Source organism: Schistosoma mansoni, chromosome 1, assembly GCF_000237925.1.
Source record: "Schistosoma mansoni strain Puerto Rico chromosome 1, complete genome".
In the NCBI taxonomy this organism is placed as follows: domain Eukaryota; kingdom Metazoa; phylum Platyhelminthes; class Trematoda; order Strigeidida; family Schistosomatidae; genus Schistosoma; species Schistosoma mansoni.
In genome coordinates, this window is record NC_031495.1 from 30,707,371 (window position 1) to 30,734,581 (window position 27,211).

A 27,211-nucleotide genomic window follows, 5' to 3' on the forward strand; every position below is an offset into this window, starting at 1 on the left:
CCTGAGAAAAACGCACTCTCTGAGATTGTCGCACACACGAACCCACAGCTGAGTACAAGTTTGACTAAAACTCGTTCAGTTTTCTACAAATGAGGTATTCCCAAAGGCCTGAAACAATACCCGAAGGAAAGGGCCTACAGAGAATTCGATTGGTTTATACAGACTTGTACCGAAGATATTGATTATAGGATATATTCTGTTTCTTAAGAAACACATTGAGTGTTCTTTAATCATTTTACAAGTTAAGTAGTATCAAGCCTTTTGCTGACCTTGTGATTTGTTTTTCGCATCTAAAATGTATTGTCGTCGTAGAGACTTTTCAACCAACTTTCAAATTTCAAGATGTCCAGAAGCTCTTCTGAAGAGAGAAACAAGGCACCAAAATGCCCTTTTGAAGTTTACAGATCCGAGGGTGATGCATTTTTAATGAAGAAAAAGTACCTTAAGGCGATTGTTGCTTACGATCAGGTATATGAAATAAGTGTCCTTATTTTAACTATAGGCCTTGGATAGAAAAGAAAATGATAGACATTGTCTTCTTAGAAGATCTTCATGTTACCTAGCACTTGGAAATTTGACCAAGGCCTTGAGTGATGCAGATGTAGCCCTTCTAGAGGATTCAAATTATTATAAGGTGCCTACTCGGAAATTTCGAGGTTATAGACGGTTTAGGCTCTTTATTTAAAGGGACAGATTCTTTATAATAAAGGGGATTTCGAACATGCTCTTGTGTACTTTCATCGTGGACAGCAGCAAAGACCGGAACTACAAATGTTTCGACTTGGGATCCAGAAATCTGAAGAAGCTATAGAAAACTCTCTGACAGGTAAATTTGTAAGTTATTTTACAATTTCAATTGTAATTATAAGGTAATTCAAGGCTTTGTTATATAGTTCTGGTTTCTTTGATCGAAGCATTTGCTTTGTTTGCGGAATAACATCCACAAATATCCCAGTGTTTATAAGAATATTATCAGACTAAAAACATTTTAGTCCTATATACTTGACTTTAATGTTATCATGGGTATATCAAAAGCACATTACTCCATACCCATCGGATTCGCATGATAAAGTCTTAGGTTGACTTGAACTAAAAAACGAACCATGATTAAAAATCTTGGGAAAATATGAGTTTTGTCATTAGTTGTTGATTTATATCGCTTGTTTTTAAAGAAAAGATGTTTTAAATTTTCACCATTATGGTGTTCATATAGTGTTTCATTCTCTTTACGACGATGTTTTTGCTTGAAAATGGTTCAAAATTTTTCAAGGAAATTGACAAAGAAGATCATGTAATCAGGTCTTTGCACTGCCAGGTATAAGAGAAAAATATCAGATTATACTGGATGTTAGATTCACATTTTAAATAATCTCGTTGACTGAGTATTTTGTCAGAAATTTACATCTAGCATCTTTTACATAGTTGGCTAGTAATTTCTCTCAAACTGTTTTTTTCAAGCTTCGGTGAATACATTTATAAACATTTACAAATATTAATAGACTGTTCGGTAAACCTCCAGATATAGCTGCTATTAGTGTTTTGACTAAATTGAAACAACTTAGAACGCGGAACGTAAGTAAGGTGCTTCATCATTTAGAGGTACAATATCAGTCAATCTAAGATCACCCACCTGGTAGTTTTAATTATCTAAATGGTGTCTTGGATGAAAAGTAAGAAGGATAATACCCATTTTTGCTTCTCGACAAATTAAAGTACAACGCTCTTTAAATATGTCGCCAAAGCTTTTCTTTATTTTCGCCTACTGCAGGTCATAAGAAAATTAAGATTGGTAGTGCAGGTGCGAAAGGATTTGTCAAGCAAATGGATGATGTAAGTTTTCTTACAAATTTCTTCATGTTTCTTTACTGTCTATCCAAATGCATGTGCACTATGAATATAACCAATAAATTCAGCTCCAAAGTATACACCTTTGGTTTTAAAAGCGATCTAAAAATATGTTAATTTTTAGATGCTATCACTTATTTCCAAACCTTTGACTCTATCCAGTAAAGCAGAAGTCAAACTATTTAAAACTCCGGCATTTACAATATAAAAATCATACATGGACCAAAAAATATTTATCAAATAGTTGGTTGCCTGAAGGTAAGCAGTCGGTTATCTACCGCATATTTAGTCTGAAAACATTATTAGCAATAGATGATATTTTTATGCAACAAGAAAAATAAAATAAAAATCCGATAGAAACGAATATTTGAAGTTCATTGGCTCATGACTAAATTGATCTTTATCCAAGACTACTTCTGCACAAGTAAATGCCCTGCATTTTCCGGCGAGGAATATTATCGCCAGTGATCACTTGAGCGATTACTGAATGTACCTTGAAAGCGTGCATGTAAATTAAAACAAGAAAACATTACAAAATGTGAAGAGAAACATTAATGTTAAATTGCGGGTTTATTACAAAATGACAATCTTCATGTTCTCAATATTTAATTCTCACTCCATTAAGTGAGCATGACAATCAAAACCAAAATTTTTTTTTCGTTATAATGCAATCAAATAAATAAATAAGTATGAAATAGTACTTTAACGATAATCTTTTCTAATCTTCAGTATCAGTTAGATCATACATACCTTTATTCTTTATTATAGGAAGAAAAAGCCCAAGTAAAACAGAGTGAAATTTAAATTTTTGCTTAGATTGTCCTTTGATCTTTCATTTTTTTGTGTGGTTGCATGGTAGTTTACTCCGCTTGTAACTAACTCGTACTTATTTTGTTTGCGCTATTGTAATTATCTGGTTAGTATTCTCAGTTGCATGAAAATTGTTCAACTCTATTGGTGCAGTAAGTTTAAACGCTCAACAAATTTGTGAAAGTAATTTAAAAATGTTCCTTTATTTAGGCATCTTTAGTGTAAAAGTTGAACCACATTAGTAACTCGATTTTCATTGGATCTTCGAGTTACTCATCAGTTTTTACTTTATAAATTCCTACCCATCCATGTATATTTTCCTTGCTAAGATATGTGGTTTGAATTTTTTAGCTGTCATTTCTGCTGTGGTTAAATTTGGCTTCACTATGAAGCCTCTCAACATTCATTAACTAAATCATGATTTTAAGATTTACTCCGACAACTTTACTTTAGAAAGTTTGGTGGCGACACTACCCGTTATACTCAATAGAAATGTAGCTTGAATCCTACATTATAAGCTTCTGCCTCGCAAATTAGCCACATTATGTTTTATTATTATTAGTTGCACCTGTATTGTATCAATGTCTAGCTGAATTCTTTTCTGTTGTACACCCATTAGCCGTAGAATAAACTACTTAAGTCCAAGTCTGGTTTACTTCGTAAACCATCTCTCTCAGAAATCTTTGTGTATTTTTCTAGCGTTGTTAGACTTTGACCAATAAGAAATCACTAGTAACATCGTAATTTATTTTGAATACAAATCTACTACAGTATATCTATTTGATTCCTTAGCTATTTATCTTGTTAATTCCACCGGGATGCGCTGGTGCAGTATAACAGTTTGTTGTGATTTATTGGCATAATTAACTACCATTACTGAACTATCGGTCTCTTATTATTATTTCCATCTGTATAATTTTCACTTATTTAGTCACTTATTTAGTATTGTTGGACTATGTTACTAGTGAGTAGTTCTTTTTTTATTGCACATTTTTTGGTATTCCACATTTTAGTAATTAGGGATACTCTTATTGCATTCATTCCGCCATTTGGAACTGTAACTTCTTTTATTTGTTTGTAATTTAAATCGCATTTGAATATTTCTGTGATCTTATTAATTTGGATATAGAATAGTGGCTTGAATGTTTCCTTATCAAAAAAAGAATCATACACTGCGAAGAGAACCCATGACAATCAGGTCTAGTCTGGTTAACTTAAAGGCGAATTACAAAAAGCTTTAGAAAGAGTTCTCCAAACCTTTATCAAAAAAGGAAAGATTATTTCCGCTTGTGGCATTGGCGAACACTGTTTAATCTGTTTGTGGTATATAAAAAAAATCTTAATCACAAAGAAACCATGTGCATTTCTTGTTTCGTTTCATTAAGGGAGTAATAAAAAACTCAAGTGTCTTTTGTTTAAAAAATTTTAGAAAGCTAAATCACGTCAAATAACTCAAAAGTCCAAAAAAGTAACTGGCGACCCTTCTACCGGAGACGGTGATCAAGATAATCGGAATGTTCCCATTAATTTGATCCCGAAAAATATGTCTAAAATCATGTTTGGTCCACTATATACAGATCATGAATACCTGGAAGAGTTGCTGAAACAAGAATGTAAGCAAATCTATTCATTACGTTGTATAGCATGTACATAATGTGTTGATTCTTGAAACATAATTATTCCTAAGCTAATGTTTAGTTTCATTTCTGTTGAGACATATATTTCGCAAACATAACCCCTTCTTATCCTTATTCGTAATCCTGACTGGAAAGCAAGGAAACTGAGAGAAGACAAAGTCAAACAGTCTAAAAACATGTATCAACTTCTATAGTTAGCAACCTTTGGATAGGTGTAGATTTCCGACTTGAGGTTCTCTGGATTATCGTGAGCTATGGTTGAAGATGCTAGGCAACATGGCCATGATTCAGTCACAATGTCTTACATGCATCATTCCATATAATTGTAAACACTGGTTTTGGTGTCATATCCAACGATCTTATCCGTTTTAAACTGTACTTATGTCAATTTTCTATTTTGTCCAATATTCACTTCACTCATATTTACATAATAATTTACTTTCCCGTTGTAATGGTGTCAACTGAGGTAACTTGAACAAATAGCCATCGTCGTCACATTTTATATAATCCATAAGTGATTGACCCATCGTTGAACAGAAAGATGATTATTTTCATTCGAATCTCTTCCGAGCCATCAGATATTTAATTATCTAAGCTTTGCATCACTTTTCAACCATTTAGGCTGAAGGAAAGTTTGAAGTTTTTGAATAGTATGGTTTCTGTCGACAGTGTACTATTCATTTATTCTCATTTTTGACATGGTTTAATAAATTTCTAATATGCTTAATAAAATTTAATCACCAGTTCATCTTTATTTACTTCGTTAAATCAAATAAAACAAGTATTTTACAACAAATATTACATTGTTTAGCCGCACAAAAATGGAAGACTATACATTCTGAAGAAGTACGTAATCTAGCACGTAACGGTATTACTTATTTGGATGAACGATCTAAATTTTGGCATCAAGAAAAACCTGTTTATGCTCGAATGAAAACTGAAAAATTGAAACCCTTGACAAAATCTCGGCTCACTAAAAAACAACACTGTCCTGAGATTAATAAAGTATTGAATAAACTGCATCATATTGATAAGCGTAAGTCTTAATAATTCCTTAAATCTAAAATATGTCCCTGTGAAAAAATAGTTATTTTAATGCAAAAGGTCGCTAATAGAATGCTATTGGTGATGTGTTCAGACTCAAATGATATTCTAAAAATATGAGATGAATTTTTAGACGAGTAAAACAAAAGTGTACATTCTTCAACCTCAGTTTTACAGAGGAAGTATAACGTTTGGTATTTGTAATTCCTATCTTATAGTGAAACCGATTGGCATAGACTTTTAAATACGTAGGAATTCTTGAAAAATATGAAAGTATATGTCCCAACTATGTTAAACATTTAATATTCTTAGACTGGAAAAGTTTAAGATGCTTATGAACACATTATTTCGAATAACAATTATAAATCATTCACAACAATTTGCAATAATGCACAAAGATGGCTTTGTATGAATATTGATATCTCGTCAGCCGTTTGTAAACTGAAGTAGTAAAATCAATGAAACGTTTAGTACACTTCCAGTACTCTAAAGTAATAAATTTCAAAAAGTATTTATCAGTTAAAAACCATTATTCATGGTTAAATTCTGTATACTCAGCTATTCTATGTGAATCACAATTCGGACATTAAAGCGACCAAAGAAATTGGTCTAAATTTGTTCTGTGAAATATTTGGAATCCTCACTTTCTGCCACAAATTTTTATGCTTTCATGTATGTTTAGAGCTGCTCAATATAATTTAAGCACCCATAAAACCTGACAGATTTTGCGAAGGTTCCGGTGCCATCTAGCATCATCACATGATAAAAAATCAATCGACCTTAATTAATACACGATACAAGGCTATTATCACTCAATGTCTTTGAGAGGTTATTGTCTTTAATTGTGACGTATTTAGCAACTTATGCATTTTTCATTGAAGGTGAAGGTCATGAAAATGCAAAAGAGCTGCTACCCCCATTATGAGCTATTGTAATTTTCTCGCCTTGGAGATAGTAGTTCAATCAATTATTTCTCAGTAAACAGAATTTTCTACACACAAAACATTACTGGTTAAGTGTAACATAAAAATCAAACTAAGTGGAACTCATTCACGGGAGGTTACTCAGTCAGTATATAGGTTCTAGCTGATTGTTCATCACCATATTTAACAAACTCATTTAACTTTTTAAGTAGTCCTATAGAAAGGAGATTCTTCTCCGAATTGCTTTTGTTTGTGCAACTCGTGGCAAATAAATGAGGAAACGATTCCAAATAATTTCCAAACAAAAGGTATTATAGTTATTGAACGTATTATAAAAATATGAGTTTTGTTGATTACGTTATACGTTAATCCGTTTTCAATAAACTTAATATCCAGTGCAACGGGCGCATCAACATGAATTAGCAGCGAAACATGCCGAGAATTTACTTCACGAGGTCAAAACATGGGATTCATCACAGGTTTCAAATTATTATGAAATTTTAGCTAATATTTATTCAATGCTTGGATTGTCCAATCTAGAATTAGGAAATTATACCGAATCATTGGAAGCTCATCAAGCTGCATATGACCTCGGGCAAGAAAATAATTTATCAGAGGTTATTTCCCATTCAATGGATAATATGGGACGTGTATATGCGAAAAAAGGAGATTACGAATCAGCTGTTAAAATGTATGTTGAATATAAAATGAGACAATTTCTGTTTATTTACTTAAGATTGACGTAAACTTGTTTATTCACAATAAAACCAACTTGGACAAACTTCTTTTTAAAAAGGATTTTTTTAAATCTTTAAAGTGTAAAATTTCCTGTAAAAGGCATATTTTGAGAATCTATGTATGAGTAAAAATTAATCGATAAGAAAGTAACGTTGAACTAATATTTTTACGTAAACAAATGAAAGTTGACTAAAATCCATTTTGAAACTTCAAAACGTAAATTTCTTCGAATATACTCTTTGTTATTGCCAGATGTCAGTCTGCCTTTTATTTAATAATACCTAGTTACACTTACGTAATGACAAATCAGTGCAAAAATTTGTAATTATCGAGGTTAAAAGATTTGTATACTTCAGGTGATATAACAAGGAATATACTGAAGCATATTAAACTCATTTGAATTCGACACGTACAAATGACTAAACAGATACCAATTTGGTTACTACGTAACTATCGGTCAGTGAAAATATCTCGATTCCAATGGAAAGTATTTATGACTTAAATCGCAACATAAGTACCACTACTTCCCACAAAATATTAGACACTCCGAAGAACTCTGACTAACATGAAATAAGATTCAAGCAGAACTTCCTACCAATTTCATAGAACCCGTTTGCATCCAAACATATTGCATACTGTCTTTCTATTTAGACTAGTGGTCATTTGACAACTTAATGGATAACATTCTTTCAGCACCACAAAGTATCTGACAGATATGAAATTTGTTACTACTCAGTGATCAATGTAAATACTGGAAAAAATTTGAAGTATAATGCCAAAATAATAGAATACCACAAAGTGATGGGAAATGTTCGTAGCTCACAATAGTTTTCATCATTAGCGATCGAGCATAAAGTACAGTCAGACCAGGCAAATTGTGACTGATATGTAGTCATTCTATTAAATCAGTCTAATGTAATCTCATTGACCCTAGGCTAAACTCATGAATGGACATACATATTTGTGGGGTGCATAAAACAAATCAAATGTTTTATTTGTAAAAGCATAGCCCTTTAACTTCCATGGTAATTGAGGTAAATATAACTGAACGTGTTCTTACTAACTAAACCAATCAAGTTTAAATTAATTGACCAAATGATATTCTCACTGACATTCGAAATTTAAATCTGACAAAGTTGTTAATTTTTTTCAAATACATTGCTTTGTTATATCAGGTTAACCAAACAAAAATTACAAATAAAAATGTTACATTAAAATAATTCAAATTTTATGGGTAAAGGTTACTGCTTGGTGTGTAGGCGTTGAAGTATTTCCACACACACATCAGAATTATTTTAATACTGTGATACAACAATACCTCTGAAAAATAATTTTCTTGATGTCAAATAATGTTTATAAATCAGAAGGGGTTTTGTGGAGATTTAGTATTTTCTTAGTTGAAAGCGTGAGTCAATTGAAGCTAGATCACCATGGAAAACCTGGAAGCACTGGACGGCTATTTCGTCCTATTATGGGACTCCTCAGCAGTGCGCATCCACGATTCCGCACTCGCAAGATTCGAACCCAGGACTTACCAGTCTCGCACCAGAGCACTTAACCGATAGACCACTGAGCTGGCATCCAACGGTGTTAATGTCTAACTTCAACCAATCCACGATGCTTGAGCAACCGTTCATCAATTGTCTTCAGTGTGTTGGTATCTCTACAACAGAGTCTCATAATAGGACGAAACGGCCGTCCAGTGCTTCCAGGTTTTCCATGGTGGTCTAGCTTCAATTGACTCATGATTTCAACTATGAAAATGATGTTCAGTTAATTATATTGCTTAGTTATTATTTTAAAACTATTATTTAGAGTCTTGAAACTGGTATCTAGATTTCTAAAATTTTTATTTTTGTTAACAGATGGGGAGAAAAACTTGAAAAATGCACAGATGAATTAGATACAATATGGCTTTGTTATGAATTAGGTCGATGTTATTTAGAATTACAGAAACCAAATAAATCATTTGAATATGGTGAAAAAGGATTAGATCTAGCATGTTCAATGAATGATAAACTATGGCAATTAAATATCAATGTTTTGATTGGACAATCAAACTTACAATTGAAAAAACGTCTTGATGCTCAAACAGCTTTTACTACAGCTTATGAATTAGCCAAGGTTGGTTGATTGCATAAACCCTATATATATATATATATATATATATATATATATATATATATATATGCATAAATCCAATATATTTCAATATTAAAATGAATACAATTTTATATAACTAGATATTTAAGTCCAACCACTGAATAGCAGTAAAGAATATAGTTGTGTGGAACAGTAGCCTGCTGATCACTCAACGATCAGAATTCTAAATCTTTTCTCTCATTTATCATGTTATTTAAAAGGAACTCAAAGCTCATGATGCTGAGAAAGCAATGTTAGAAGTAATCGATGAATTACAAAGTACCGATCGGGAAATGGATGCATATGCATTAACAGATACAGAGGATAACGTTCGATCAGAAGGTGAGAGTATTATCCCACTTATTTTTAATAATTTAAAACATATACGCAATATATTTTCATGATTAAATTTTTCATGAATATCCTATCCCAGTATTCTTATTCATTACATATTAAGATTCTAGAACAGCTGCTTTTGTTCTACGATGTTAAAGTAAATGATTATTAAGTAAAATTAATCCAGATTTATCGAGGATTACTTAGAAAACTACTTTGTTTTCTAAAAAGTAGTTAATTTCTACCGAGCGATTTAACTTATTCTTCAAAATTTAGTAAATTTCCCTTCAATCGATCTTAATCAGATATGTGTCATGATAATTCAACCAACTTAATGCAATACGAAATACTACTGAATTAATCAAAACGATACTTTGCTGATGAAACCAGTTCACTAATCTCAATCAAATCGATTTTAAAATTTAGGACAACTCGTTAATCTATTTAGTTTATAAATATATATAACATGGAATTTAAGTTTTGAAATATGTAAAGAAAATATTTAATTATATGCAAAGATGGATAGTGGCTAGCAGTGGAAGCCAGGACGCGCGTTTCGTCCCATTCGGGACTCGTCAGCCTAATTTATAATTATGCTTCTCTGATAAATATTTAAGGATGACAAAATAAAATCCAAAACTTAAACAATTATTCTTGGCTTTTTTATAACAGTGTATCAATCACGTTCCATAATTAATGATTTCAGTACATAATTAGAAGAGATGAGTATAAAATGAATGAGATATTGTGATTACTTCTTTCAAATAATCAATACATGATAATATTCCCAGTCTCACATCTTTTAATTTGTTGGCTAGTTATTCTTGGCATTAAAAAAATGAATAAATTACTTTTGTGCACTGAAGTTATAGTCTTGATTTAGATTATTCACGAATAAAACTTCATACTAACTGAATAATATGTTTAATGAGGAAAATATCGTAAATTTACAAAGTGATGATTTTCTTGACAGAAATGTTTTCCGTCCTATTGTGGAACTCATCGAGAGTGCACATCGACGATCCCGCACTCGCGAGATTCGAACCCAGGACCTACCAGTCCCGCGCCAGAGCACTTAACTGATAGACCACTGAGCCGGCATTCGATGGTGTTAATGTCAAACTTCAACCGATCCACGATGTTTAAGCGACCGTTCACCAATCGCCTTCAGTAGTTGCTATCTCAAAACAGACCCGGTTGAGCTCCACTGGTCACTGCTTCTCACTAGGACTCCAGGAAGTACCTCTTGAAGCCAGTCACTAGTGAGCATGTGATTATTATTATCAGAAAGTGTTTTGTGGAGATTTCAGTATTTTTATAGTTGAAAACATGAGTTAATTGAAGCTGGGTTCGAATCTCGCGAGGCGAGATCTTGGATGCGCACTGCTGAGAAATTTTTTGTTTTACAATTGCAATATGAAATAAACAAATAAGGAAAAATGAATTTGGTTAACTGTATCAAATTAGGATGTTTTGAAACTTTTCTGTCTGGTATTGTTTAGCAATCAATGTTGACAGAGATTACTGTTATAAATCATATACAAACTAGTAACATTCAGGATACCAATTCAATGTTGTATGGAAATGGTATTATAATCCAACATTGGTAAACAGAGTGTCAAACATGAAAGGTAAATATGACAAAATTTGAAAAGCTCTCTGAATAAACACATTTTGAAATATCAACTCAATAATTTTGTTGTTTAAAAGAAATGGATTCATTGTAAACTGATTGTATATTGCATTGGAATATTAAAAAAATGTATATTTACGTTCATCTCATTTTGATTAACTTCTAAGTACAATACTGTACACTATGAAATATCAACTCACGTTTATTTCTTGGTATGAAATTTTATGTATGAAAATTTGATCCACGCAAATTACTTTAGAATACTAATTACCTATTTCTTCCATCGTCTATTCAATTACACAACGATTATCTCCTAATTATAAGGTTTTCACTAAATCTCATCATTTTCAAATAGAGTAATTTGGATATTCACGTTTTTCTAGCATTTTACATAATATAAGATGTATGATGACGAAGATTGATGAATATGCTCTGCTTAATTGCCCTAAGAAAATATCCAGTTGATAAATTCATTAATGTTTGTTTGTTTATTATTTCCATTTCCACAAATGTAGAATGCTAAACAATGTAATACTTTATTTTCTACATTTCGAAATCTCATTGCATCACATACCCACATAAAGTTATTAAAACGTCTAAGACCCACTACATTCTATTAAGTTAATGTGTATTTCACGTGCTTTCTCACCTTGAAAATACGCAACAATTAGTTAAATCAAAATAACTATTATGTCTAGAAGATTTATACCTTTTTTTACAAAATGCAGGTAATATAGATTGAATTGTGCTCTGTTCAACATTCCTTTCAACTTTATCATCTCAAATCAAATAAATCGCCAATCGATAAACCTTTGGTAAACATATGTTTTGCTACTTGACCTCATAAATATTTTTACTGTCTCCAACTTGTAAAGCTCTATAATTTTGATTGCATGTTTTGCTTACTTACAAGTAACTAAAGTGGTGATACGAAAAAATAATGTTGTGATGAGCCTAGTTACCAATCACCCAAAAATTGTCATAATCTGTCATAATAATATATTTTCAGTTGAGATAAACAGTAGGAAATATTCAAAATTTATTTAAAATCATGAGACAAGTAAATTTCTATGTTTTTACGAAGGTAACTAACATAGTTATATAATAACTTAGGCATAATACGATTTCCTTTACATACTGTCAGATGACTAGATGTTTCTAAACTTACTCAGTTTTACAGTTCGATAATATGATTCATGTGTTTTGTTTACTAACAATACACGCGATAAATTTTATTAAGTGTTAAGAAAAGAAAACAATTACATTATCATTTCCAGTGTTGTTGTTGATTTGAGTTGATTTACAAATCCATTGTTTCAAATTATCAATGAAACGCAGAGACTGGATGTTGGCAAATTTAGTTAATATGGATTGAAAATGATACTAATGGTCTTGGTGAGATATTTTGTCATATTTTTCTAATGTTTCAACTTCAATTGCTCGTGACTAATTTCGTCAAAGTTTCGTTTTCCAACTAGTGATATCGTTCCATCGTTTAGCTATTGTAAATGAATGTGATGGATGATTATTAGATGGATACAGATTATGAGTTATTTTATGCAAAACTGATCATCATGTAACAGAGATTAGTTGGTTTGCTCATAGAAATCTGATAGAATATCGTCTGATTTTTAAGTAGATTATTCTATGTTACTGCTTTGTTTTCGAGCCTTTGAAATTAATCCGAATCGCCAATGGACTTTACCCAATTCCAAGTCCAAATCATTGAAATATAAACAACATTTAACATATTACAGAAAGTGTAAATAATGTTTTAGAAAACAATGGACGGTATCATAGATGTATAATTGGCTAAAATTTGAAACAGTAGATGAAATACTACACGATTAGATACAGTAAATAAAATAATCTAGTTGTCGGTTCTTTGCTCGTTGACATTTGTTATCAAGGTATCTATTGTCTGAAGAGGATGATTTCTTTCTATAGGATTAAGACCCGTTTCTTACAGTAACACATTCTGAAACGTCACATTGGTTACTACTCAAAAGTTGATCAATGTAGTTGGTAAAAGACTGGTCATTACTCTACTCGACAATTAGAAAGTCATATTCTGTTTGTTTTTTAAGGAAAAATATCAAACTTTAGGTTTCCAGTCGTAGAACTTGGGTCATATTTGCATAGACCATTTTAAAAGTTATTCTCACATCTAGTTTGAGTTAAAATAATTTTCGTTATGAAATATTGAATAAGTATTTTAAATTGTAGTGTATTCTAGGTAATGAATTTATTCTTAACTCCTAGTAACATCTCTGTTTAACGTTCAGGCTTTATACCCTATGAATTATGAAGTTTCTCGATTTTTTTTAAAAACTTAGGAAACGGATAGTCACTCTCTGTTCACTCGTAGTACTTGTTTACATAACCAAGTAAATTAAATAACAGCGTATTGCTGTCACCTAGTTAATGTATAAAGAAACCATTAATTTTATATAGGATTAATTTGTAAATGATCTGAAATAGGATATCTGATCATTTAAACAAAAAACACCATTGGTTTATGTAAGCCGTACGTGTAGTTTGATTGGCTTTTGTGTAGTCTACGGTTGGTTTTACTATATCTTATCTTTGCTTCGTATTGTGTTAATCTTTATATTTCGCTGTACTAAATTAAAGTATTACAACTTGGATCAATATAAATTCGTGTCAGAATCTGCACTGAATATGACTGTCTGATTGTTTGTATACCGAACGTTATACAATTAGCATCTCTTTTGAGAGTATGTACTTTATTTTTGTGGCTAATTCAATCAATTTGTGATTAGTATATTTGGTGAGTTTCTGTCAAAACGGTTAGTGCAATTTAGTGATGTATGTTAATTTTACGTGGTGTAAGGTGATTTAATGGAGACTTAAACGCCAAAGTCGGAATGAACAACACTGGGTATGAAGATATCATGGGACAACATGCACCAGGAGAAAGGAACAAGAATGGTGGCAGATTCGCAAATTTATGTGCATTCAACTAAATGGTTATAGGCTGAACAATATTCTCACACAATCGCATACACAAAGCCGAAAGGGTCTCACCGACTATTCTACAGAGAACCAGATCGATCATATTCACACCAGTAAAAAAATTCAGAAGGAAAATGGAAGACGTGAGACATAGGAGAGGAACTGACATAGCTTCACATTACCACTAGCTGGTGGTTGCCTTGTTGAAACTGAAGCTGAAGAAACACTGGACAACTGAGGAAACAGCATTACAAAGGTTCAATACAGTCTTCCTTCCACACAATGATAAACTCAACGAATTCAAGATAGCTCTCAACAACGGGTTCCAAGCCTTACACGATCTACTCAAAGAAAAAGAAACTACTATGGAGGACAACCGGAAAGAGATTAGAGAAGTACTATATTCAACGTGCCAGGAGGTTCTGGGCCTCAAGAATCATCATCATAAGGAATGGATCTCTATGAAAACCGTGTGGAGGACTCAAGAAACGAAAAACAAGGAAACAGCAATTAACAACAGTCAAACACTAGCAGAGAAAGCCAAGACACAAGCTGAATACACAGAAGTAAACAAGTAAGTGAAGAAGAGCATTAGAGCTGACAAGCAGAAATACGTGAAAGAGCTAGCAACGACAGTGGAAAAAGCTTCAAGAGAAGGAAATGTGAAACAAGTATATGACACAACGAAGAAACAGGTAGGGAAATATAGTAAACCAGAGTGACTGGACAAGGACGAACAAGGCGAGTCAATCACTAAGATTCAAGAACAGAGGAAATGATGGATAAAACAATTTGAGGAACTCTTGAGTAAGAGAGCTCTATTGGATCCATCGGAAATCGAAGCAGCACCTACAGACCTTCCTACAGATTTCACTCCATCAATGATTGAAGATATCAAGATAGCTAGCAGAAAAGTGGAAGGTAGGAAAGCAGTGGGATCAGGCAACATACCAGCTGAAGCACTGAAGTCAGACATAGAAGTAGCTGCAATCACGCTACGTGTTTTATTCAAGAAGATTTGGGAGGAAAAACAAGTGCCAATGAACTGGAAAGAAGGATACCTCATTAAGATACCAAAGATCTGAGCAAACGTGAGAACTACAAGGCCATCACACGACTATCGGTACCAGGAAAGGTTTTAAACAGAGTGTTGCCGAACTGGATGAAAGACTCAGTAGACGCCCAACTTGGAGATCAACAGACCGGATTTCGTAAGGATCAGTTGTGTACTGACCAAATCTTGACACTACGGATTTTCGTTGAGCAACCAATTGAATGGACTTCGTCACTGTACATCAACTCCCTTGACTTTGAGAAAACACTTGACCGGATACCATCGTCAACAGCCTACTGTGAGAGAATACAACCCAGCTCCCATCTGAAGAGGAAATCGGAAAAACACGGTGGAGGTACATAGGACATACATCAACAAACTCCATCACGAAACAAGCACTAACTTGGAATCCTGAAGGAAAACGGAAAAGTAGAAGGTCAAAGAATACACTACATCGAGAATTGGAAGCAGACATAAAAATTATGAATGTCAACTAGGAAGATATGGAAAGGATTGGGCAGGACAAAGTTGAATAGGGAATGCTGGTAGGCAGCCAATGCTCTTCTACGAGGGGTAACAGGCATAAGTAAGTAAGTCGATTTTATACGAACGTCACTTCTTGCAAAACTATAGAACATTGGCTAATCTGATAATTATTATTATCAAAATATAACTTTTTTTCTTTTTTTAACAAATAGGTTGACTAATTTCACAAAATAAAAATCAATCACCTTATCAAAAAAATATTCAGTCTACTGAAGAATAAAAGTTACAACTGCTGTTATGTACGAACAATATGTTTTCTTTCACGAAATGAATTCAAAAGTCTAGGTCTCTTCATATACGATTATCTATTTTTCTTGCTATCAATAATGAAATGGTTCTATTTTGATTATGGTTACAAATCTTTGCTGATTTTTTTTCTTTCTGTCTCCAAGAAAAGTAAGAAGAAATCGAGTTTATTATTTAGACATCGATTTTAATACAATTTGTAGTTTATGCATTCTTTCTCTTCTTTTTTTTTAAATGTGTGCAATAGATAGATTCTTATTTGTTGTTAATTCTTCTCTGGTTTATAACGATGAATGTTAAAAAAGACATTTAAGAGACTAATAAGTGTAGTAGCTAGTAGTCCTGATTATAACTTTAGGGGATAATATGTACTCAATAAAAATATTGTATTTAAAACTTGTAGTCAATTTTAGTTAAAACACATATATCATTTAGAAAAAAAATACTGTAGGTATGAAGAATTATAGCGTTTCGTAATTGGGATTCCATCAATAATCAAAACAAAAATAAGTTTCTGAGCTTCTATTAACAGAAACGTTGTTTGGTAAATATATACATAAAGTTATATGAATGATGTGTATTTGAATGATATATCTATGCTCAATACATCTTGATACTTAAAGTAACTTGTGTCGTTGCTTATGAAAAAAGCAGTCGACTATTGAAATGTATGAGGAAATTTAGTAGCGAATTCCATATTTAGTAGATTTGGATAATGCAATGGGAAGATGAAGGTTATCAGAATTATGGGATATATTTGCTCATTACATTTCGAACGATCTTATTACACATATACTTGTTAAGGCTGAATAAAAATTAGAAATGTTAGCTGTATTACCCTATCATTCAGAGGTATACTAAATAGTCTTATGTTGAAACGAAGACTTAAATTAGTTATCAATAGAACTTCGATAATGCAATGAGAAGACGAAGTTTATCAGAATTATGTGATATATTAGCGCAATACATTTCGAACAATCTGATCACACAATACTTGTTAAGACATTTTTATATGAAAATTAAAAGGTCAACTAGACAGGTTAAGGTAAGAAAATAAATAAAGTACACAAAAACAATGTGATGACTACTCTGGATAATAAATAAGCATTACCAGGGTAGGTTAAGGGTAAGAACAAATTGTTTTTGAACACATAAAGGGGGTTTCAATTTCCGTATAGGCAAGGCTTCAATAAACCTTAGTATACGTCCTTGAAGGCTTTTGTACAACACTACAAATGCTGATTTGATGTCAACCTTATGACCAGTTTCAACTAAATGTTTCGCAATAGAGGAAGATGTTTGTCTATCAATAGAACACTTTATGCCGCACAACTTATCAAAATATCAAGGTCTATGTTTCGCCAAAATCCTAGAAAGCTTGTTGGCGGCTGTGTCGCATCCCATTGCGTCTATCAGTTTACATGTATATTCAGAAACACGTACATAGGGAAGTGCAAGTAAGTGTTACTGGACGCATAACTACAAAAAAGGAATTCTGATGATCAAATAAGATCATAGAATAGACAAATATCTTCCTTTATTGATGAACATTTAGTTGTGATCGGTCATACTGTTAATATTAAGTAGTTTTGTACAAAAATGTCAAGATCATTTACTGAATTTTATTGAAGCCTTGATTATGCGAATAATGAAACCCCCTTCATGTGTCCACAGGCAATTTGTTTTTACCTCGAACCAAGCCTGGAAATACTGATTTATTATCCAGCTTGGTTTTCACATTAAGTGCTTTATTGTTGAACAAAAATAAAGAGAATTGAGCGAAACAAGTTTTCTTTTGGACGAAATCATCTACCTATGCTGTACATTGGTATTTATGGTTGTATGGTAAATATATATCTACAGAAGAAAATTAGGGCCAAGGAAGGACGAGAGGTCGGACGTATAGTTTTAGCACGCAGAGTTTGGGCTTGAATTGATGGATTGCAAACGCATCAACAGTATATAAGTTTTTGATTATACCATTAGCCACATTCCATCTATTCAATATAAACTTGTGAAGCGATGGGTATATCGAAGCAATCCGCACAGGATGTACTTACGGCAAGTAAGATTGATCGAAATTCAGTCAAAACATCAACGGTGCGATTTATTCTTAGCGTTTTTTGAACTCTTATCAGAATTGAACTTAATTATTTGATACAAATTTTATGAGTCGAGAGAAAAAGGTATATTTTTAGTATTATTAATTGTTTGGGAACAGCTCAAAATTGACTACTGGACAAAACATGGACAATTTTTTGGCATTAAACATCTGTGACCTCATAAATAACCCCGTCCATGACCAACAGGGCCTACGGTTGGTATGATTTGTTCAGGCCAACGAGTTGCAGTTCAGTGGTTTATATTTTCAACTTCCATCGATTCGAGTTGACTAGTGAAATGTATCATTATCATCAATCGATGGGCCCATTATCATTAGTAAATAAGTGGAATCATTTTTTTCATAGTTTTTCCAAAGATTTTAACATCATCATGAATTTCAAACATGATACTCCTCTGTCCTTAAAATGTTAGAGACACTTCATTTGTATTTGGGTTTGTAGAGGAGTCTCGTACTAGGACGAAACGGCCGTCCAGTTCTTCCAGGCTTTCAATGATGCTCTAGCTTACATTGACTCGTTTAATTCATCTATTAAAACGCTTTCCATTATTTAACAGTTATTTGTACATGAAACTAGAAATACTTAAAAACATGTACCCAATTCTTTAAAACATGATTTACATTTTAAATAGTTTACCTTGAATGCAGGTGTCTAACCGATTAAACAAAATTACAAAAAAATGCATCAGTATTATAAACAGGCTCAAAATGTTCTAACGAATTAGACATTACTTCGGAAAAAAGAAACTATCGAGGGTAATAAATCATTAGAACAAATACTTAATGAATCAAGATGTTCTCTATATCTCAATACATACACTTTGTTTCTTAACTCAATAACTTCAAATTTTACAATCGGCTTTAACATAACTTATTGTACTATTTACTTTCTAATCTTAACTGTTCAGGATATGGCCATATGACTCAGTAGTAAAATAATTTGTTCATTTAATTTTGTTTACACCAACTCATATCATTTCACTTATACAACTTTATTTTCATCGAAGAAACATTAAAGTATCAATAGTTAACATACTAGACACATTGAATATATTTAAATGATTTCAAGAGCTACAAAGAAGTTATTTGTTTATTAGTACTATGGTTAAATTTAAACTTCAAAAAGTTAACTAAAATTTATGCTTAGTTTTTATTATTAATATTGTTGTTTAGAATAGATACAAATAAGTATTGTCTAGTGTAGAAGATTGTTTTAATGACCAATTCCTTTCAAGGAATGATTCAAAATGTATATCACATTAACTTAATGTGGTCCTCTATATTCACACCTTATCAACTAAATTCACAATAACTGATTGTAGTCGTTTCACCAAAACCATTTTTTTTTCTAATAATGGTAAACATTCCCTGTTTAAATGCGAATATTTACGTATTTATCATCAAATTTTAATCAGATTTTAATAATTTTCCAATAAATCATTATTGGTTTTGATAAACTATTTTGACCGACTGAAGTAATTAACTTTGAGACTTATTAATATAAATAGAAATCATTTTATCATATAGGTCTAGATAATCTAAATACCGTTATTGTACCGCCTTACCATTTCGAGCATAAATAAACATGGAGACGTTGGATTTACTTCAAATTCATTCGCTGAGATTTTACAAACATGTAAATTATATTAGTAATTCAAATGTCATCATAGTGACAAACTTCTTAAAACTATGTATTATCCTCTTGATCTTGCATTTCAATATTCCTCCAGACATGTAATTATTTCATTGTCTTTGTTAACTGTACTGTTAATGCTCAGTTTTTCTCATTATTACTGTTACAAAAGAATTTTGATTTGTTTTAATATTCATTTCATTGTTTTCATTATGTTTTACTAATTTGTTATGGTAACTTGAGACAATGTACATTTAGCTCAGGCTGAAAACAGAGGATGACTGACTGACCGATTAAATGAATAAATTTAACTAAGCAATAAAGTATTACTAACAATTGATTTAATATCAGAAGTGGTTTCGTGGATATTATAGTAATTTCGATAGTTGAGATCATAAGTCAATTGAAGCTAGACCACCATGGAAAACCTGGTGGATGTGTCGCTCAATTTCGTGGATCGGTTGAAGTTAGACATTAGCACCATTGGATGCCGGCTCAGTGGTCTAGAGGTTAAGCGTTCACGCGCGAGACAGATAGGTCCTGGGTTCGAATCTCGCGAGGTGGGATCGTGGAAGTGCACTGCCGAGGATTCCCACAATAGGACGAAACAGCCGTCTAGTGCTTCCAGGTTTTCCATGGTGGTCTAGCTTCAATCGATTTATGATTTCAACTACTGAAATTGATTTAATAGACTAATATTCCTCATAGATCTAAAAATTTCCAAATAGGAAAATTAACAATTTTTTTATTAATAATAAAGATATTATTAATTATTAATATTAATAATATTAGCTCCTAAGGGCACTAAATCTGAAAATCATAAGTGAATGTGTATGATAAGAGGATCATAGGCAGATGAAGCCTTAGAATTTGTTAAAGATAGATTGATTGATGAAGAGACACTAACGTCCATGGAAATGACTGTTTAACTTTTTTATCTATAAACTTGTTCTTTTACAATTCAAATTATATAGTGAGTCATATGTAATGACTTTTGTTACTTGATTCGTGATTTTACAGGCTGACTAAACGGGTTACATCACTTTACTTGACCTTTATCTAATTTTATTTTAAAAAAATCATATATAATTTCTTCACATGTACAATATAATGTTTTTCACTAGTGAATATTATTATTATTAGCTTTATTCAATATTACATTTTTGGTACAATATAGAATTCTCAGCACAAAGTACTTCAACAAGTTTCCGTTTCTTACTTCTTCTTCCTTCCTGACGATAAATATTGAGTGATCGCCAGTTAGAAGTTAGCAGCCCAGTCAATCGACATCTGAATAATGTACATTCTTCTCTCAGCATTATGCCAGCAACTACAATATCTCTGATTAGGCCTTCTGTAACGTTTACAGCGAAAGTTTGTACACTTTTCAGAAACGCACCTGTATAGGTCGTGCAATTAATATCCATAATGATGTATTAAAACAAACAAAATTAGATAACTTGTTGAAATATCTAGATGACAGGAACAGGTAACCCAGATGTTTAAACAGGCCGCCAACAACTTAAGAACCACGTCATTATAAATTAAAAAATTACGTAATTAAAACATTACCGAGATCACATTATTACAAAATATATCTGATATCCATTTTCATTACATTTAACACAATCATGATACATCTGTAGTCAAAACATTCAACCTCCTTAATCGGTGGATCACATTATGTCACTAGTTATCTTTTGCCAAGTATTTTTCATATATAAAACTCTAAATTGGAAAGATGGATAGTGGCTAGCAGTGGAATTCAGGATGCGCGTTTCGTTCTATTTGAGACTCGTCAGCTGGATGTACCTGCACCTCAGGGTTGATGTTCACTCTGGGACTCAAACCCAGTACCTTTCGCTTCAAACGCCATCGCGTTATCCACTCAGCTACTGAATCCTGATAACCACTTGCTTGTACAATGGGGTGAAGTTCAAATTCACTTGGTGTTGTTTGTTTGAATCTTCCCATCGATGTGTTAGGACTAAAACTGGTCATTCTATTATTATCAAAAATGTTCCAGAACACTATATTCTTAAATGATCTATGACATATAAGTAGTCCTAGGTAAGTAGAATGTAATCCAAAGTTTCGTGATTTCAAAGGAAAATATTTCATTCTTGAATGATTCTGTATCTAAAGTCATTTATGAACCTATAGTTTACCAAAACAATGGTAACCACATAGCTGATAAATTTAACTTTCATTTTTACTCAACATACATTCTACCATTTTTCATATTTTTCCTGTGTCTTTCAAATGTCTTACTATATTTACTGAAATAATAATATTTTTATTTTACATTTTCATCTTATAATGTGATCCCGCCTCGCGAGATTCGAACTCAGGACCTACGAGTCCCACAATAGGACGAAACGGCCGTCCAGTGCTTCCAGGTTTTCCATGGTAGTCCAACTTTAATTGACTCATGATTTCAACTATGAAAATACTGAAATCTTCACAAAACCCCTTCTGAAAAGGATTTTTTTAAATTGAACATTTCTGTTATTTAGTTTTATTCATATGAATATATATACATATGTTTAAAACTAGACCATTTACATTGAATTTCTTATAATTAGATCATTAAAAAATAAATGTATCTGAAGTTTATTTAGCGACATTGTACAATTTTATGAAAAGTAATGGTATGAAGACATTTTGATTGTCTAATTGTTTAGTTTCCAGATAGTTAAAAATGTTAATTTTAAGCATAAACACAAACAAATATATACACATATACACATATATACATTTACAATAAGTATATCCTTATATTCACATATTTGTACCGGTATAAACATTGAGCCTAAATCATTATATTGTTGACAACGTATGGGTATAATTGAGTAAACATACAAAACAAATAATTTTCATAGTTGAGATCATGAATCAATTAAGCTAGACCACCATGGAAAACCTGAAAGCACTGTGTCCGTTTCGTCCTATCGTGGACTCCTCAGCAATGCGCATCCACCATCCCGCCTTGCGAGATTCATATCCAGGACCTATCAGTCTCGCGCGCGAGCGCTCAACCACTAGACCACTGAACCGGCCGGCATCCAACGGTGTTAATTTCTAATTTCAAGCGATCCACGAAATTGAGCGACACATCCACCAATGTCTTCAGTGAATTACTGTCTCACAACAGACCTGGTTGAACTTCAATGGTCACTGTTTCTCACTAGAACTCCAGGAAATACCTCATGGAGCCAGTCACTAGTGAGCATATGTTGATTTTTATTCTTGTACCTTAAATTTCCGTCAACTGTACTAATATTTGGATTCTTGTCTACAACTCGGATCCCTATACATACACCCGCACCCAATTGAATGTACATACAAGTGTGTATGCTGACTGTACAAAAAGACACGTGATGACTGGTTGCACGGGAAAAAATATAGATAGATAGATATGAAGAAGGTGCAGGAAAATTCGAAGTTTAATTTCATTGATAAAGCTTTGGAATTGTTACATTTGAACATTTTTGACAGTGAAATCAATTACAGAGTTGGCATATGTACATTAATAAAGAAAAAAATAGATCATATTCACATGACAAAATGTTTATTCAATTATTTATGTATTAAAGTCAGATTACTTAGTATTAAACGACTGTAATGTTCAATGGGGTTTAAAAAAAATCAGCAATTGTGTGATTATTAGATTTTAGTCATTCGTTTTACACCCATTCGTGGTTTCCTGTGACAGTTATTTTTATCTTTAGAATAATGACATGTAAAAGTTGAATGTACAAATAAAAAAATGTTCCTACTTTATTACTGAGTTTTTCATTAAATCAATTTTAACTTTATTAGTTTCCTATATCAATGCGCTGACTTCAGACAAAACACTAGCAGTCTCGTAAGTATACCCGCAAGGAACCAAATCCTTAATTTTCATATTTCCTAGTGCCTACATTCAAGTCAGATAACTGATTCAAATATAAATTGTTTGTTCATATTTACGAATCCAGTATAACGATATCATTATCTAATCTTGTCAGTTACATCAATCTCATTTTTCAACATTTTACAAACAATAATTAAAATTTGCAGTTTTCCAACTTTTGGAATTGATTGTGTTCAGTGACTTATTTCTTCTCAACAGTTAAAGAACACTAAAACTATGATAATGTAATAAGAAGACGAAGATTATCAGAACTATGTGATACATGTCGAATACATTTCGAACAATCTGATCACACATATACTTGTTAAGAGCATTTGCACAAACGACGCTATTGATGATGATGTTAAGTTGTTAACCAAGACATTAATGGGAAATAGTTATCCATCTAAATTTATCAATAGATGGAAAGTTCAGGGCACAGCGAGACCTACTGTAGCCTTGGTGGAGAAAAAGCCTGTCTAAATCACTTTACCATTTAGAGGTGATTCAAATAGCCTTGTATTGAAACAAAGGCTTAAATCAGTCATCAACAAAACGTATTGTGCAGCGAAGGTCATAATCAAAGAAAAAACGAGGTCCATGCTTCATTCAAAACCTAGAAGACATGAAAACGATTGTGTCACATCCCACTGCGTTTACCAATTTAAATGTGTGTGTGGTCACACATACATAGGGAGGAGCAATCGTGATCTGAAAATGAGGGTGGGTGAACATGTACCAAAATGGTTGCAAAAACAAATAGAGTCGAATGACCCAATAAGAGTAGAGGATAAATATCCATCATCCTCTATTGCCAAACATATAATCGAAACAGGTCATAAGATTGATCTTAACTGGGCTTTTGTTGTGTTGTTTAAAAGTGTAAAAGGGCGTATACTGAGGTTTATTGAAGCCTTAGCCATACGAAAATTCAAACCCCCTTTGTGTATTCAAAAACAGTTTGTTCTTTCCCTAAACCTACCCTGGTAATATATGCTTATTATCCAGAGTGATTAGGTGTCAAATTGTTTTCACATTATGTTTATTATTATTATTATCCTTATCTATTCTTAACCCCCCCATTTCCAGTCTAGTTGACCTTTTATTTTTATATATAAATGTTTTTAACAAGTATATGTGATCAGATTGTTCGAAATGTATTGCGCTAATGTATCACATAGTTCTGATAATCTTCGTCTTCTTATTATACTGTCAAAATTTATCGAAGGGACTAATTGCTTTAAATTTCTTAAAAGAAGACTCCTTGCACATACTAAAACTATGGATACGAATTTTCTTTGAATTATTGTTTGTGACTTACTACTTATTCGCTATAGAATTCTTTTATTCTCATCAAGTGATTTTTACTTTTTTGTGTACTGTTCTGTTCTCTTTCTGTATTAATTTCCCATAATAATGTACGTATTTTTGAGATGACTAACTACTCATCTTCAATGTTCACGTCTTGTTACTATGAGACGACGTTTATTTTACCGTTTTGTCTCATTGGCTTAATTCAATTCACATTTTTAAGTTTATTTGTTCGTGATAAGACCATGCGATCTTTATATTTTGTATTTCGCTATCTGAATTTTCGTAGTAAAGACATGAATATGAAACAATGACAAACTTTCAAGTTAGTTTTTAGACATTAGTAGGTATACTCCTTTAAGTGTGATTACTAACACTTAATTCATCTGATTGTTATCCCCTAACTCCGAGCTTTCATTTAACTTAATAATCGATATTATGTCTATCGTTGCTTCCAAATTATTGTCAATTATTCATTAGCTTATTTTTTTTGAAATTTTATATCCTATATACCTTATTTTAGCAAACACTGTAGTTTTTTTTATCATTGTTAGCTGTGGTCCTTTTACTCATGTATTGTTATCATTTGGATTTTTCATTCGAGAAAATAGTTGTTACCACTACATTATTCTAGTTTTCTAGTTAAATCTTAGGAAAGGAAACTCTGTTCAACTAATCAGCACTTGAAAAGCAAGTCATTTAGTCAAACCATGAGCAAAGCTTCCAGGGAGGTGTAAAAAAATCTCAACGGATTACTAAGTCTAATCAAGTGGCTGGTCAAATTCATATTTAAAACTATTTCAGTTTCTGAGAAAGAAATATCATGACAACTATCAGTAAAAAGTATTTGACTTCCAGGTCATTTTTCAATTTTTGTCTTGTCAAATTATGTAGCCTTACTCAAAGCCATGCCATATATATATATATATATATACTTATGTTTGGACAGTCACCTTTGTAAAAGCTAATTTGTCTACATCAGCATAATACGTTTTCTCTTAAAAAGTCTAAGATTTCTACCATACATAATCTTTAATACCTTTCTTCAGTATTCTATAAGCTAATTAGTTGCTAGATGAATATAAAATAAAAATGAAATAACAAATATCGTATGATGAAATAAATCCATACCCAAAGGTCAGTTTTTATAGTCTTCTTTATACATGTGATTGTCAACCACCACAACAATGACAACAGTAAAAGTAACAAAAGAACAGTATAGAAATCTTTTTTTTCTTTTAATGACATAATATAGTACTTTGAATATGTGCGTTAGTCAAATTATCATGGATTTGTATTGAATCACGTCTTCTTATTATGACGAAATTTAAATCATTAGTCAGAATGACTCATACACTGAATTTCTCATTTTCAATAGATTAATTACCCGTATATTTATTTATTTTCTTAATGTAATTTATTTATTACAAATTGTTCACTAATACCTATGTTATAGTGTGGTGTGTGTTACTGATGTCGATAGATATAAGTAGTATGTATCATCAATCGAAAGTGAAATACCTGGCGGCAGAAGGTTAAGAAAATCGAAGAAAACGGAACGAGAACAAAGAATGAAACTAAGGAACAATTAATTCTAAAACAATCGACTGGCATCTTGTGAATGAAGTATTTACTGTATGGTTCTTAGATTTTACTAAGAGACGCTTCAATTTTGTATTCAAATACATTTGATTGTCTCCGTTTGTGTTCTCATTCATTAAAATAGCAATACGATTCAATAATCCAACATACAATTTTTTGCCTACGAATCAGTACGAATGATTTTTGATTGTGATGTGAAGTTTAAGTATATCTGATAGATAGGATGAGAATTGATAACATGTTGATACGTACATTTTTCTTCGGTATAGAACAATCGTATCTTATCTAAAAAGTGACAATTTAAACGCTAGCTTTCATAATCCTACAATCCTTTTCTATTGATCGTTTCTCGATGGGGTTTAAAAAGGTTAAATATAGTTAGCTAAGTGACTGGTTGTACAAGTTTTATCTTAAACATTTAAATGCATTTTGAAAGGTAAAATTAACACTTTCTCATCATAATTGACGAAAATAGTAACAAAACTGTAAAGATTAAGCAATGACTTAGTTGAACTATTACGAGGAAAAGAGTATGTTACACGGAATAAAACTATAGATTCAATATATAATAACTCCACTCACTGCTTCACTAATAACTACTACAGACACAATGTTTCGTAATAGGCTGAACTGTAATAATATCAGAAGATAACATACAAGCGTGATGAAGATCTAACTGAAAACAATATAATTCATTTATATATGAGATTCGACCATT

At 32.1% G+C, this 27,211-nt stretch overlaps 1 protein-coding gene and 1 non-coding gene across 2 annotated transcripts in view; one reads left to right on the forward strand and one right to left on the reverse strand.

The window, feature by feature from the left end:
• Window positions 1–342: 342 nt before the first annotated feature.
• Smp_125980 (hypothetical protein) overlaps window positions 343–27,211 on the forward strand; it is a gene marked incomplete at both ends in the record, with an annotated part of 30,710 nt that continues 3,841 nt past the window's right edge. The window contains 9 exons of the mRNA XM_018794018.1: window positions 343–468; window positions 503–634; window positions 673–826; window positions 1,769–1,830; window positions 4,085–4,268; window positions 5,104–5,328; window positions 6,656–6,950; window positions 8,863–9,121; window positions 9,361–9,481. Of these exons, the coding sequence (XP_018648473.1) occupies window positions 343–468; window positions 503–634; window positions 673–826; window positions 1,769–1,830; window positions 4,085–4,268; window positions 5,104–5,328; window positions 6,656–6,950; window positions 8,863–9,121; window positions 9,361–9,481 (1,558 nt within the window). The remainder of the gene's footprint in view (window positions 469–502; window positions 635–672; window positions 827–1,768; window positions 1,831–4,084; window positions 4,269–5,103; window positions 5,329–6,655; window positions 6,951–8,862; window positions 9,122–9,360; window positions 9,482–27,211) is intronic.
• Window positions 21,515–21,586, reverse strand: Smp_tRNA_00496_Pseudo_TTG.1.1. Its single transcript has one exon. It is a non-coding gene (tRNA).